The 15,878-nt window shown below is 45.1% G+C and overlaps 1 protein-coding gene across 1 annotated transcript in view; it reads left to right on the top strand.

Annotated features, from left to right (window-relative positions):
* The first annotated feature begins 4,952 nt into the window (after window positions 1-4,952).
* LOC132578363 (two pore calcium channel protein 1-like) overlaps window positions 4,953-15,878 on the top strand; it is a 65,273-nt gene continuing 54,347 nt past the window's right edge. Inside the window, exon 1 of the mRNA XM_060248311.1 lies at window positions 4,953-5,093. Coding sequence (XP_060104294.1) covers window positions 4,968-5,093 — 126 coding nt within the window. The 5' untranslated portion in view covers window positions 4,953-4,967. The remainder of the gene's footprint in view (window positions 5,094-15,878) is intronic.

Here is a 15,878-nt window from a genome sequence, read left to right as displayed (position 1 = left end):
ACAAGATAATGCATGGGATGGAGAAAGTAGAGAAAGAAGTACTTTTCTCCCTTTCTCACAATACAAGAACTCGTGGGCATTCGATGAAATTGCTGAGCAGACAGGTTAAAACGGATAAAAGGAAATACTTCTTCACCCAAAGGGTGATTAACATGTGGAATTCACTGCCACAGGAGGTGGTGGCGGCCACAAGTATAGCCACCTTCAAGAGGAGTTTAGGAGCACAGGTCCATCAGTGGCTATTAGCCACAGTGTGTGTGTGTATATATAAAAATTTTTGCCACTGTGTGACAGAGTGTTGGACTGGATGGGCCGTTGGCCTGATCCAACATGGCTTCTCTTATGTTCTTATGGGGTATATTGATGGAAATATGATAATAAAATGATCTTAAGATGGGCAAATTTATACAGCTACATTCCAGACCTCTTATTCTCTGGTTTGTGTAAGGGTACTAGAGAAGTTTGTGACAATGAGACTGGGAGGGAAATTAAGGTGTCTAACTTTCCCCTCACTAGCAAATACAAGATTGCTGTATTCACAGCCCTGCCAGACTCAGACCTGCACTAGGGATTGACCAATTTCCTTTAAATATTGCTAAAAGCAAAACAAAACCAGGAGTGAGCCTACAGTGGTTGAATCATTTGGGGGATTTCCCCCCCTCCCCCGTTAAATGCAGCTGAATGAACTATATTGTCCTCTTTCCATGCAGACTCCTTCTGTGTGTGTCCCTGGGAAGATAAATGCTTTCTCAGCATTCCTTGGGCACTGCTTAGAGAAACAATATTAAGCTAACTGGAACACTAAACTTCCCTTTCCTGAATGCCAAATCCCCCCACTGGCAGATGAACTTTTTCAAAGCTGAGAGTTGCGGCCAAGCACTAACCACAGTCCATGAGGGCTGCCAACTTTTCAACCTCTATAGCTTGGCCTGAGCAGCAGTTAGCGTAAAAGAAATGTACTCTAACCTCAGGGTTCAACTAGCTTACACAAAGTATGGAGCCCTGAGAGTAAATTTATTGTGTGTTGGATTTCTGTTCTCTCTGCCGCAATTAGCAGAGCATAATCTTCATGCCCTGAATATGAAAAGCTTCACCTGCTAATGTCTGCAAATCAAGCCACTGCTAAAGACCCAACTAAGGAAGATGGTTGGAACATTGGCAGCCCTACAATCCACAGTGGCATTGAGCAAGAATCATAAATGCACATATGTGTTTCCCAGGCTTTTGTGGAGTCATTCACAGCTGGAAACTCAGAATAGGTATTACCCAATTTGAACCTGCTTCTCTGTAGCCCTAAACTGTTTAGACTAATGTCTAGGCCTAGGGCATACAGCAAGATGTGACTACTTTTAACAGCTACAGAAAGGGAGCAGCAAGAAGACCTCAATAAGCATGCCGGAATGCTAATGATTCAGATCTTGTGTCTCCTCTACACACTTAAACCAACATTACAGAATAAAATGTTAACTGTATTTAACGTCTAAGAAAATAGTAGCCCCCTGGATCAGACCAGTGGCCCAGCATACTGTTCCACACAGTGGTCCAACGGTTGACTTGAAGGGCCAAAAAAACCAGGCATAGAGGCTGAGGCTCTCCCCTGCTGCTGCTTTCTCCTGGTACTGGTATTGAGAGGTTTGCCACCTCTGTGTATAGTAGATCTGCTCTTTATTTACTTTACATTTTTTCACACACCTTTCATTTAACTCCATGTGTTTCTGCTGTTTATTTCACAAACACACACTTCGTTGGGCCCTGAGCTGGACACTCAGGACCATGTAATCATGTAGGAATGGCTATGTTATTAGTGCACGTTATAGCAAAAAAATAAAAATAAAAATTAGAGTACCATCTGTGGAGGATTGCATTATTATTATAGAATAAAGTTTGGATCCAGTGGCACCTTTAAGATCAACAAAGTTTAATTCTGGGTATAAGCTTTCCTGTGCACACACACTTCAGATACATTAAAACAGGACTTCCTCAACCATTACATACGGGGCGGGGGTTTAGTTGCCAGGAAAGGCTAATTAGAGTCAAGATGTATAAGTAACTGAGCAATAAGTATAGTGAAGATTGGATGAAAGCAGTTGGTAAGACCTGTGAATTGCAGCAAATTAGCATATAGATAATAAACAGTTAACAAACAGATGTGAAAATTAAGTTTGAGTCCAGTGGCACCTTTAAGACCAACAAAGTTTGATTCCAGGTACAAGCAAGAACTGGATGGCTTAGCATGTGTAGTGAGGTAAGAACCCTGTTAAGCCCTGTGAGTTCTATTGTCCTGGGTGATGCAAATTAATAACTTGTAATTCAGCAACCTCCCATTTCAGTGTTTCTGAGATTCCTTTGTAATAAAACAGCTACTTTGAAGTTCCCCATTGAGTGCCCTGGGAGGCTGAAATGTTCTCCTACAGGTTTCTCAGTTTTGTGATTTTTGATGTCAGATTTCTGTCTTTATCCTTTGGCAGAGGGTTTGTTTGCCCTATGTAAAGAACTGAAGGGCATTGGCATTTAATGGCATATTCAAAGTTAGAAGATGAGCAAGTAAATGGGTCTAAGATGGTATAGTTGTTGCTAGGTCCAGTGATTGTGTTGTCTGGGTGTATGTGGCATCAAGACATCTGGGTTTAATGCAAGCTCTGGTACCAATGTCCGTGTTCAAATTAGATGTTGCATTATTGTGGGTGAGGAGTTGGGTAAGATTGGGGAGCTGCCTGTGCACAAGAAAACAGTTGTGTCCCCCCCCCCCCCCCCCAGTATTTGTGAAAGAGTATTGTCTTATCCAGTAAAGGTTGTAAACTGCTGCTGATGCGTTGAACTGTTTTGAGTTGAGAGCTGTATGTGGCCACTAGTGGTGTTCTGTTATTCTCTCTTTTGGACCTGTCTTGCAACAGGTTTTCTCTGTTGCATCATAACTTTGTTTTATCTGTTTCTGGATATTTTAGTTCTAAGAAAGGTTTGTTGTGCAGATCCATCAGGTGAGAATCCCTGTCTGTAGGATTGGAAGCAGATGTGGCTTAGTGTAGAGCCTGGCTATATACAATGGATTGTTTGGTATGTTTAGGATGGTAGCTGGAGCGATGCAGGTATTTTTGTCGGTCCGTAGGTTTCCAGTATAGGTAGTCTTTATGTGTCCAATTTGTATTTTTACACTAGCGTCCAGTTGCATAGATTTGTTCATTGTCAGGTTGATGGTGGGGTGAAAGTCATTGAGTGCCTGGTGGAATATGCCCAGGGCTTCTTTACCAAATTTGAACATTTCCTGGCAACTAACCAGTCTTGTTTCAATGTATTTGAAGAAGTGTACATGCATATGAAAAGCTTATGCACAGAATTAAACGTTCATCATCACTGAACTCAGACTTTGTTCTTTTGCTTCAGACAAACATGGCTACTCACCTGAATCTAATGTTATTATGTTGTTGGTATTATGTTGTTGTTGCTGAATGTGGCCCATTTCATCACACGCACCTCTCCATGAAAACTGCAAATCAGTTTGTAGTTCAGACATGTCCAGATGCCCTATTCCAAAGGTGCTCCATTGCCTGGAAATCGAGTGAAACATCTGCATGCCATCACCTTTCTCTTGCTGTTTTTGAATTGCTGCTTCAAAACTTTCCTCTGGTGTCCTTTGGTTAGCCCCATGTATCCTATGTTAATCCTATGTAATCCTTTGCAGTATCCTGTGCATGTTTACTTCAATTCCTTACAGAACTTTCTTTCAAATAAGTGTTTAAAGGATTACCCAGGAATAACATCTTCTTCACACTTTTTAGAAGGATCCTAGAAGATAAGCCTGTTAGGTACCTTTCTATAGCTATTCACTATAAGCCATGTCCTCTACTGAGGATAGCTAAACAGAACATCCATGTTGAGAGGCAGTCTACCTCACAAGACCGGATGATGGGAGGGGAGAGCTGTTGTCTTGGGGTCCATGTCTTTGGATTACCTGGAGGCATCTCTGTGGATGCTTTATTTATTTATTTATTTATTTTTATTTACATTAAACTTTTATCCCGCCCTCTCCGCAAGCGGACTCAGGACGGCTCAGAAACAGGATGTTGGACTAAATGGACTTTGGTCTGATATAGCAGAGCTCCTCTTATGAAGTTTTAACAGCTGCTTACAACACCAAAACCTTCCATTCCATGCAGCTGATAAAGTCCAGCTCCTCTGTTTAGGAAGGGTAAGCACCCTATAAATCAGAAACTGAATGTAGAGATTTATTTTATTTATATCCCGAACAGGGAGGGAGAACTGCTCTAAGTTTTTGTCTGCAATGAAAACCGGAAGGGGGAGTAGGGTTACCATATTTTGAAAAACAAAAAAGAGGACATATTTCTCAACTGACTGCCTCAAACAACTGATCTAACTATGACAAATATCATTTTAAACACCCTTGCTATTTAAACTGAAACTTGTCTCCACTGAGGGATTCTAGGGCAAAACAGGCTCAGCCTCCCAGCCCCAAAAGAGGACATTTTCATCAGTTTTGTTTAAAAAGAGGACTTCTGGTAACCCTAGGGGGTTACTTCTGGGGTACCATGCAGAGAATCTTTGGTTGAGTACAGTTCCTCGGGAATAACCCTGGCCCATCTACATCCATGGCTCCGCGTAAAATACAGAGGATTGCGCTGTAGGACTGCAACCCTATGCGCATTTACGTGGCAGCACTGAATACACCCGCCTGTATAGGATCGGATTGCATGGTTTAACCCTTCGAACATCGGGAAGTAACTCCCATGGAACAGACTCCGCGGTCCACATGCCTCCAGGCTCGGGCTGCAGCCCGAGAAGGAGCGGGATCCGCAGGCCAGGGCGGGGGTCCGGGCACTCCTCCGGCCGAGCAACCCTCCCCGCCTCTCCAGCCCCCGTCCCGCTCCTCTCGGCTGGCCTGTGGGCCGTTTCCGCTCCCCGGAGTCACGTGCGGGCGGGGATTAAAGCGCGGCGGCGGGGCTGGTCCGGGGATGGAGGCTCGGCGTCGAAGCCAAGCGGGGATCCAGCAGGACGAGCTGCCAAGCGCTGCGGCTGCAGTGGCGGAGGTGCTTCCGCCGGCCAGGCCAGTCGTGGCCATGAGCGACCCCACGCAGGAGGTGACTGAAGGGGAGAGGGAGAGAAGAAGAGATGCCCGGGCAGTTGGGGAGAGGGGGGGCTGCAGCGTCCAAGTTGCTCGGCTCTTCTGCTCCAGGGCCGGCTGAGCCGCGCGTCTCCCCCCCGCTGGAGCCCCCGGCTCTCCTCTCGTTTCTGCTGCCTTTCTCCGCTCTTTAACAGCGGGGAGCCCTTCTGCTAGGGTGCTGGAAGGACTGCGTTGGGCGGGGTGTTGCTACTTTGTACCCGTGTCGTGCTTGCTTTCCTGCAAGCCGAAGGAAACCTCTGAAAGAGCTGAGCGAAGCATTTCGGCGCATTCCTTGGCAAGGGCCGCGCGACCCTACCGGCAGGCTGGGCAGCCGCTTAGGGATCCAGTCGGACAGCTGGAAGTGCAACGCTGGAAATCCGTGTGCAAGGCTAGGCTTTTGCGTGTCGTAGCGCCTTCTACACGTGAAGTCTGCGTTTCAGATGCCCGGGGCTTCTGGGGGAGTGGGAAGGGGGGGAAAGCAGCATTCCAGGGTTCTGATCACTCTGGGGTCCCATGATGTGACGCCTGACGCGTTTTCATGTAATGGTTGGGCTTTTGGTGATGGGACAGAGGCTCAGAGGTAGTCTAGGGCCATATCTGGGGGCACTTGACAGTGCTACGCATGCCTCTAACACAGGTGACTTTCTGGGATTCATGCTCTGTTAGCCATCTTCATACCATGGTCCACGCTGGGTGACGGAAAGAGCTGGGCATGTTTCTTGGTAGCTCTAGAGCGCAACTGGCAGAAGTTCTATACCTGCAGTATGCCCTCCTCACTTGTATTGCAGCCCCTACTCTAGGGCTCTCCTGGGTGGAGATACTGCGCTGTACCCTTTCCTTAAGAATAGAGGAAACTAGTTGTGATGGAAAGATGAAGTTTATGTGAAATGTGATATAAAACTAGGTTGGCTTCTTGGTACTGCTTTCCTCTTGTTAAAAGAACATGGTTTGGTTTAGTTCTTTTTGTTCTGTGATAGGGAAAGGGATTCTGGCTTCCTCAAACCCTGTGCAGTGTGTGTTGAATATTATTGCTCCAGACATTAGATGTGTTCACTTGATTTGATGATAGTGATCCTCATTCATTGTAGATGCTGTAATCTGGGTCTGATGCTGATGTTGTGGTTGAGCCTAACTTGGTGACAGGATATAGACTATGCCACTTCAGACTGAAGGGGAAGCATTTCCATTTTAAGAGCTCCCTTAAAGCCAGGAACTTTTTCTTGACCTTCTCTATGCTATGTAGATTGATCCAAGTGGGCAGCCGTGTTGGGCTGAAGCAGTTGAACAAAGCAGGAGTCAAGTTGCACCTTTAAGATCAACCCATTTTTATTTAGAACATAAGCTTTCGTGTACTCTTAAGCACACTTCATCAGATGAGGAATCCAGCACAATGAGCAGAACCATACATAGCTGGTAGGCAGTGGCCCAGAATGCAACATGGTACAGATTTAAGAACCAATGACAGTGAAGTAAAATTATCTGGTAGGCAGTGGTTTAGAATGTAAAATGGTAAAATGACAGAATAATAAAATAAACAAATTGAGCAAAGCTTTGATCTGAGTAGCATGAGCATGTGAAAGCAACAAAACAGCAGTATGCAGTAAAATTAACAAATTGAGCAAAGCTTTGATCTGAGTAGCATGAGCATGCGAAAGCAACAAAACAGTAGTATGTCAAAATGTGAGATTGTCTGTCAATGACAATGGGAGATGAGTTCGATATATGTAATGGGATAAGCAACCAAAGTCGCTGTTTGAGTGTGTCAATACAGCTAAAAGAGAAATACATTGGATAGTGATGTTCTTGTCCACCTAATTTACTTTTTAACATGTAAACATAATTCTAGTTTGCCATAGGAAAAAAGAATACAATAAAATATAGTGAAAATGGGTAAAGCATATGTAATGAAATATACAGCCAATATCCCTATTTTGAGTATGTCAATACAAATAATTATACTGATACACAATTCTAAAAGAGAAACACATTGGAATACTGTGGATGTATAGCTATACTCACTGAGAGTGGGTTTAGCATCTGTAATGAGATACAAATCCAATATCCCTGTTCAGTCCTGGGGAGGTGTTTGTTCCAAGTTTCATAATAATTTGTAATTCAGCAATTTCTCTCTCCATTCTGTTCTTGAAGTTCCTTTGCAGTAAAACAGCTACCTTGAAGTCACCCATTGAATGCTCAGGAAGGTTAAAGTGTTCTCCCACAGATTTCTCAGTTCTGTGATTCCTAATGTCAGATTTGTGTCCATTTATCCTTTGGCGTAGGGTTTGTCCTGTGTGCCCCATGTAGAGAACTGAAGGGCATTGTTGGCATTTAATGGCATATATAATGTTGGAAGATGAACAAATGAATAAGCCTGAGATGGTATAGTTAATGTTGTTAGGCACAGTAATTGTGTTGTCTGGGTGTATGTGGCAGCTGTGAGGAAAAGCCCCCTTTCTGAACATCGTAGTCACCAGTATGGTTGCCAGGGCACCTGGAGAAGTGAACTCGCACACGTCTGGGCAGAGAGTGTGGGCAAACATATCCAGGAACAGAAGGGACTTATGTGTACAAGCAGCCACAAGTTATATAGGCACTCTAAACCGGTACGGAGTGCCTACTAGCACCACAGACGTCTTCCCGTTGTCGCGTATGCCAGCCATGGAGCAGAAGAGACTGCGCCACCAAGGAGCTATCCAGGTGAACGGTTATGAAGTGCTGACCATGGAATCCACCGTGGAAGGCTAACACCTCACACAGCCATCTTCCTGCCAGGCTTGACTCCATTTCATCGTAACAGAAGGCTCACGTACACACCAGATGTCACCTTTAGCCTGCAAGCAACCCATCTGCCCAATGAATGGACCATCAACTCAACTGTCGTTTCCTTTGTCCAACGGAACCCTGGACAAAGACTCGTACCCAGAAGAAGATAGAAAAAGAGGAAGACCATCTCCTGCCAGAGCCAAGTCTTTTGTCTAATCCGGGTGCTACCTAGGCCTATATTTGATTCTCTATTGTCACCTTTTTAGATAAGCCCATCTAATCTTAAGTGTCCCCCACCCAGTAGTCACTTCTGTTCTTCTACCTAACTGTCACTGTGGAGCCGCCCCAGGGCCTGTTTCAACCTGAAAGCTCTTGAAGGTATACAGGATCCAGGCAAGTTCATTGGTCAAGAGCAGGTACCCAAATAGGTGCCACCAAGGAACTTTCTATTGGCTACTGCAGTAGTCCAGCCCTTATGGTCACTGCAGAACCTCCCCTTTCTCCTCCCTCACACCTCCCATCCCCTGAGGGCTCAAGAGAGTCCTCATAACCTGTGGACTAGCTACCCACAGGTGTGCTTCTGTCAGTATCCCACCTTCCGCTGCATAGATCCATCCCCGATTCCTGATCAGTTTCGGGTCCCTTACCCGCGCCCTCACTCATCGCCAATTGGAGCCTTCCTCAAAGACTACGATGGGTAAATATTACCCTGTGTGTCTACCCTTTATGTTCCCCTATCCATCTATCTATATTTCCTAGGACTGTATGTGCGATTGTATGTGTATTTTTATCTTGTATGGAAGACTATATTTTTCTCAATAAATTATAATTGGTTTTACTAAATTAGAGTCCCCATTATTTAAGCATTACTCTCTGGTTGGTTAATCTTGTATACATTAGGGAAAAGATCTCTAGTGAGCCAGGTACCCACCTGACTAATTCCCCAACCTCATTTTGAGGGCATTTCGGCTTACAGAGCAAAGTTGGCACTTAGGTTTATTGCAAGCTCTGGTACTGGTGTCCGTGCTCAGATAAGATGCTGTATTGTTGTGGGTGAGGAGGAGTTTGAGGTTGGGGGCCTGTCTGTGTGCAAGAAAAGGTTTACCCCCCAGTGCTTTTGAAAGAGAGCTGTCACTGTTCAAAAGAGGTTGTAAGTTGTTGATGATACGTTGAACTGGTTTAAGTTGAAAGTTGTGTGTGTCCACTAGTGGTATTCTGTTATTTTCTCTTTTGGGTCTGTCTTGTAACAGGTTTTCTCTGGGTATCATTCTGGCTTTGTTGATCTGTGTCCTGACTTCATCAGGTGGGTACTTTAGTTCCAAAAAGGTTTGTTGTAGATCTCTCAGGTGAGAATCTCTGTCAGCAGGATTGGAGCAAATGCAGCTGTAGCGTAGAGCCTGGCTGTATACAATGGATCGTTTGGTGTGATAGCTGGAGACATGCAGGTATGTTTGTCGGTCAGTAGGTTTCCGGTATAAAGTGGTATCAATGTGTCCATTGTTTAGTTTTACAGTGGTGTCCAGAAAATGTATTTCTTGCATAGACTGGTTCATTGTCAGGTTGATGGTGGGGTGAAAGTCATTAAAAGTCTGATGGAATGCGTCCAGGGCTTCTTTATCATGTGTCCAGACCATAAAGATGTCATCAATGTAATGAAGGTATAAGGTAGGTATGAGTGGGTGGGAGCCTAGGAAGCACTGCTCCAAGTCAGCTATAAAGATGTTAGCATATTGTGGGTGCCCATGGCTGTACCATTGATCTGTAGGAAAAGTTCATTGCCAAATCTGAAGTAGTTATGGGTGAGAACAAAATGGCACAGTTTGGTAGCAAAGTCAGCTATGTTTTTATCAGAGATTATATTACTTACAGCTGGTAATTCAGCTCAATGTGGGATGTTGGTATACAAAGATTCTACATCCATGGTGGCTAAGATAGTATTCTCTGGAAGGTTGTTCAAAGATTGTATTTTCCTCAGAAAATCTGTAGTGTCACGGACATAACTGGGGGCACTGTTGGCATAGGGTCTTAGAATAGAGTCCATATATCCAGATACCCCCTTAGTGATAGTTCCTATCCACGACACAATGGGACGTCCCGGGTTACCTGGTTTATGTATTTTGGGTAGAAGTTAAAAAGTACCTGGTCGAGGTTCCTGTGATGTGTCTGACAGGATCTGTTCCTGAATGCTCAGTGGTAATTCTTTTGTAATCTTGTTCAATTCTTTTTTGTATTCCTGTGTGGGGTCTGAGTCCAGTGGTTTGTAAAATGAAGTATTTGAGAGTTGTCTTTGGGCCTCCTTGATGTAGTCTGATGTGTTCATGATGATATATAAAAACACTATTATAAAGCACACACTATCTGTCTGTGGAGAAGCGTGAGTGGTTGGAGGCACATGGTGGCTGGAATGGTTTCTACCTCTCTCTCTCTCGGCTTGGCTTCGCGAACGAAGATTTAAGAGGGGTGCAATAGTCCACGTCTGCTGCAGGCTCGCTGGTGGCTGACAAGACCAATGCGGGACAGGCAGGTCCGGCCACAGTGGCTGCAGGGAAAAGTCTGATTTAGGGTTGGTGCTGTAGCAGTGCGATTCTTCCTCAATCTCCTTTTGTCCTCAAGACCAGCTATGCGTGCGTTCTCAAAAGAAGAGACAGCCTGGTGGATGGTGTGCCTCCATGCTTTGCGATCTGAGGCTAGGTCAGACCACTGGTGATGGTTGATGCGACAGGTGCCAAGGGATTTCTTCAAGGAGTCGTCTACCACTATTTCAACAAAAATGGTTCTGATTCAATCAACCGGTACGATACCAAAAGCAACACTATCATAGCGACTGCAGGATTGGCTTTCCTCTTGGCACTTGAAACTATGAACAAGCTCAATAAAACTATGAATAAGTACCTGTGATGAGTCCGTTCTATATTTTTACAATTTAAAAAATGTTGTTTAAATTGATGTCTAGGACAGAATGTCCTAGTGCAGACGGCCAAGTGCTCCTCACAGACAAGGCATCCATACTGAATCGGTGGTCGGAGTATTTTCGGGTTCTCTTCAGTGCCAACCGCGTAGTTCAAGATTCAGCAATCCACCTCACCCCACTTCAACCGGTGAAAACAGAGTTGGATGAGATCCCCACCCTAGAAGAGACTGTTAAAGCCATCAAGCAACTGAAAAGTGGCAAGGCAGCAGGAGTTGATGGAATTCCACCAGAGATCTGGAAGCATGGGGGCACAGTACTACATAGCTCACTTCACAAAGTACTTGTCACCTGCTGGGAACAAGGCAAATTACCACAGGACTTTCACGATGCAATCATCATCACCCTATACAAGAACAAAGGGGAAAAGTCAGACTGCTCCAACTACCGGGGGATAACCCTGCTCTCCATCGCAGGCAAAATCCTTGCCAGAATACTCCTGAACAGACTGGTGCCCACCATTGCAGAAGAACTCCTCCCAGAGAGCCAGTGCGGCTTCAGAGCTAACAGGAGCACCACCGACATGGTATTTGTTCTCAGGCAGCTCCAAGAGAAATGCAGGGAACAGAACAAGGGTCTGTATGTGACTTTTGTCGACCTTACCAAAGCTTTCGATACCATTAGCAGGAAAGGCCTGTGGCAAATCTTGGAACGTTTAGGATGTCCCCCAAGGTTCCTCAGCATGATCATCCAGCTACACGAAGACCAGCGAGGCCAAGTCAGACACTGCAACGACCTCTCGGAGCCCTTCCCAATAGGCACAGGTGTAAAGCAAGGCTGCGTTCTCGCGCCAACTCTCTTTACGATCTTCTTTAGCATGATGCTTCAAAGAGCCGCAGTAGATCTAGATGAGGACGATGGTGTCTACATCCGCTATCGCACCGATGGCAGCCTGTTCAACCTGAGGCGACTAAAGGCCCACTCCAAGACAATGGAAAAACTCATCCGAGAGCTACTGTTTGCTGATGATGCTGCACTCGTCTCCCACTCGGTATCAGCTCTGCAGCATATGACGTCCTGCTTTGCAGAGGCTGCCAAGCTATTCGGCCTAGAAGTTAGTCTGAAGAAGACAGAAGTTCTCCACCAGCCTGCACCCCAGGAAGATTATCACCCTCCCTGCATCACTGTGGGTGAATCAGTTCTGAAGACAGTCCAGCAGTTCAGCTACCTGGGGTGCATCATCTCCTCAGATGCCAAGATCGACAAGGAGATTGACAACAGGCTGGCAAAGGCAAACCGCGCATTTGGCCGACTGCACAAAAGAGTGTGGAGCAACAAGCATCTGAAAAAAGGCACAAAGATCAATGTTTACAAAGCGGTTGTGATGACAACCCTCATCTATGGCTCCGAATCGTGGGTTTTATACCGTCATCACCTGCGACTCCTTGAGCGCTTTCATCAGCGCTGCCTTCGCACCATCCTCAACATCCACTGGAGTGACTTTGTGACCAACACTGAAGTCCTCAAGCGGGCAGAGGTTACCAGCATCGAGGCACTGCTGTTGAAGACGCAGCTGCGCTGGGCAGGGCATATTTCTAGGATGGAAAACCACCGCCTTCCCAAGATTGCCCTGTATGGCGAACTCTCCACCGGCCATCGAAATAGAGGGGCACCAAAGAAGAGGTACAAGGACTCCTTGAAGAAATCCCTTAGCACCTGTCACATCAACCATCACCAGTGGTCTGACCTAGCCTCAGATCGCAAAGCATGGAGGCACACCATCCACCAGGCTGTCTCTTCCTTTGAGAACACACGCATAGCTGGTCTTGAGGACAAAAGGAGATTGAGGAAGAATCGCACTGCTACAGGACCAACCCTAAATCAGACTTTTCCCTGCAGCCACTGTGGCCGGACCTGCCTGTCCCGCATTGGTCTTGTCAGCCACCAGCGAGCCTGCAGCAAACGTGGACTATTGCACCCTTCTTAAATCTTCGTTCGCGAAGCCAAGCCGAGAGAGGACAGAATGTTTAAAATGAAGCAAAACCCACTTTGGCAACGTCAAAAAAACAAATGGAAATAAAGATTGTTCAGATCCTAGGTTTGTATGTTTTGTTGGTTCCATTCTAGAGAACTGAGACGTTATGCTAAACACGTTAGATGACCCTGCGATGCAACCCGTGTAATGATGTGTGTTTGGATTTTTTATGGAGGGAGTTCTAATCTTATTTCAGTTGAGTACTCCAATTGTTTCATACTGGATCCAAAAAAGGGTTCTATACACTGTCATATCTAATAGAAAAGTATTTTATTAAAGCAAGAATATACAAAGCGTAGCTTTTTTTTTATTAGCAACAATTTGCCTCCCAACCCATTTGTCTTCAGTTCCCTGTGAATGAGGCACCTTCCACTTTGGTATCGAATAGGCAGGGAGGGGGATTGCCAGGAAATCTTGCTGGGGCAGTGTAAGAAATACATGGCATACGTCTTTGTTGTGTTGTGATTCACAAGGATTAGACACGTATGTATGTACAGAATGTGTATCAGAGATAATCTGTTTCCTTCCCACAGATGGCATTTGCCGTTTGATCAATATCACACCAATACATCTGCTTTATCTATGTGAAAAAACAAAAACAAGTGTGATATTTCCCCCACCCTACTGTAAAAGTACAGTTCTTACTACCTACTTATACACACCTACAGGTCTTATATACAAACCAGATGTATGTGTTTTGTCATCTACAGGTGGTTGGGACATTCTCGATTCTAATCTGCATGTTTTTCTTTCTTTGCGACCTCTTCTTCTTCCCCCATGAGGGAATCAACCTCCTTTGGAGGCTCTGGTGTTTGCGCTTCAGAAGATGACGACTCCTTTACTCTTCCTTCTTTCTCACGATCCTCCTTTTCATTTTGAACATTATATACAGTCCTGCATTCCCAGCAGCAACTTGGTTCCGCCTTCACAGGGAAGACATCCGCCACCTACGAATACGGGCGAGTTTTCCCTACCTTGTCAGGGGAAAAAAAAGTGTCCAAGTCTTTCTGTTTCCCTTCTAGACATCCCCATCCCACCCTTTAAAATAAAAAACTTACACCTGGATATAAATCTCGCACACAGGGGGGATGCTGAGATTTCATGTCCGTTCTCACCCAACTGTCCTCCTGATACCAAGCTATTATTTCACAATATGAACAGCAGCTGGAAATAACCCTCTGATGCGCCAACTGCACTGCTTTTGAAAACACCCTCCAATCCAAATCACAATCTAACTGCAAGAGATAAAACAGCTTTGTGTTTTCTGCTCCCTCACATCACCATAATCTTTCTCACGTCCCATTCCTCCCCCCTCCCTCCTTGCTAATTACCATCTCTAGGTGATATTCGGCACGCACTGGTTCTTCCAACACCTCTTCTTCTCTCTTGATGGAATCATCCTCCTTTGGTGGCTCTGGTGTTTGCGCTTCATAAACTGGGGGTTCCCTTGCTTTTTCCACGGCTTCAAGCTCCATGTCTGCTCCAGAATCTCCAGAGGTGCCCTCCATGTCTGCTCCAGAATCATCGGTGGTACTGTGCTCAGCATCTGCTAGGGAATTTTCCTCATCATCCCTTTCATTGCCTGAATCTTGAAAGTGAGCTAGACCCCCACAGTATGGGCAGTGACAGGAGTCCGGCCTCCCTGAGTTGACTGCTGCCACATTCTCTACCTAGAAGGTTGAAGAAGCAAAAAAAAAATTAGTATCCTGCCTCATGACTGTGCCCCCCCAATCCCACACACCTCATTTTTAGGCCTTACATCCGTATAGAGTGCTTTAAATAGAGTGTTTCCTCCACAATCTCCATATTTTCTTGTGCCTTCCCTCAATGTGCTGACTCCTTGATAGAGACGCTATTCTCAGAGAGCTCTGTCAAAAGTACAGCTTGCTGATCCTCCACAGTCTCTTTTTTCCCAAGCCTTCTTTATGGAACTTTCCCCCAAAGGGGATTCGTTATTCTCCACCTCTGTTGAGTTCTTGAGATTAGAACCACACTTTCTTAAAGATTTGAGCAACACCAGGGTTAGCATCCCACACATGACCAAATCCTCTAAATCAGCAGCTTCAGTCTCTGATCCCTCTGCTGCCTGTTTAAAAAAAAAAGGGTATAATACTACATGACCTGCCTTTGCATTCCTCCCCACTTTCCTCTTTTCTCACAACTTACCTGTGCATCTGTTTCTGCTTCCTGGTTCTTCAAGCTCTCCTCTTCCATGTTTTCGGGTATAGATTCTAGAGGAGACATCTTGGGGTCAGTGTTCTCTGCTTCTATCTCATCACTGTTGCCTGTTCTTGAATGTTTGTGGGACTTAATGCCTAGGGGTCCCTCCATGTCAGAAAATTTCTCCATGGTGCTATGGAGCCGTCAGAACGGTGCCTGGCTTTCCCATTTTTAAAGAGAATTCTGTGCTGACCCCTCCACCCGCACCCGTTGGTGCGTTTGAACAATGGCAACTCTTCTATTGGTGGTGGGTTGAAGAGCTGAATTCACAGAGGGGCCTATCTCAGGGGTTGCGGTATCACTAGCGACGAGCGTATTACAGTTTGGCACATCAAAAGTCAGAGTAACAAGGTTGTCTAATTTTATACATTGTGACTACGTATTATATTTTATTCGGTTATATACCGTGACCCGCTAAGACACGCATAATCAAAACACTGAATTGCACGGATGCTTTAGAAACTACCGCAAAGGCCCCATTTGCGTGCCTTTGTATTAGAACTGAAACATATCTTCTAAATCGACTTCCATGTATTCACGGTATGTGTTATAACATATAAAAACACTATTATATTCTAGAATACAGGTACCACCATAAACAAAGGAAATAAAATCTCGCAGCCGCCTTAAACTATTTATTTCAACACTATTTGATTATGATCTGTTATATTTTTGAGGCTGCAAAGTTTGTTCCCGGTGTTATATACACCGCTCATAATCTCTCCCATTTCTCACAAATTGTTAGAATCGTTCTTTTGTTTCAGATGGTGGATGTTTGTGCTCTGTGATGAGTTAAAAAAAAGTTTACAAATCTGTGTTGGAGAGGCCTGGACAGG

Source organism: Heteronotia binoei, chromosome 1, assembly GCF_032191835.1.
Source record: "Heteronotia binoei isolate CCM8104 ecotype False Entrance Well chromosome 1, APGP_CSIRO_Hbin_v1, whole genome shotgun sequence".
In the NCBI taxonomy this organism is placed as follows: Eukaryota; Metazoa; Chordata; class Lepidosauria; order Squamata; family Gekkonidae; genus Heteronotia; species Heteronotia binoei.
The sequence above is the reverse complement of the archived record's forward strand: the minus strand, read 5'-3'. Positions and strand labels throughout refer to the sequence as shown.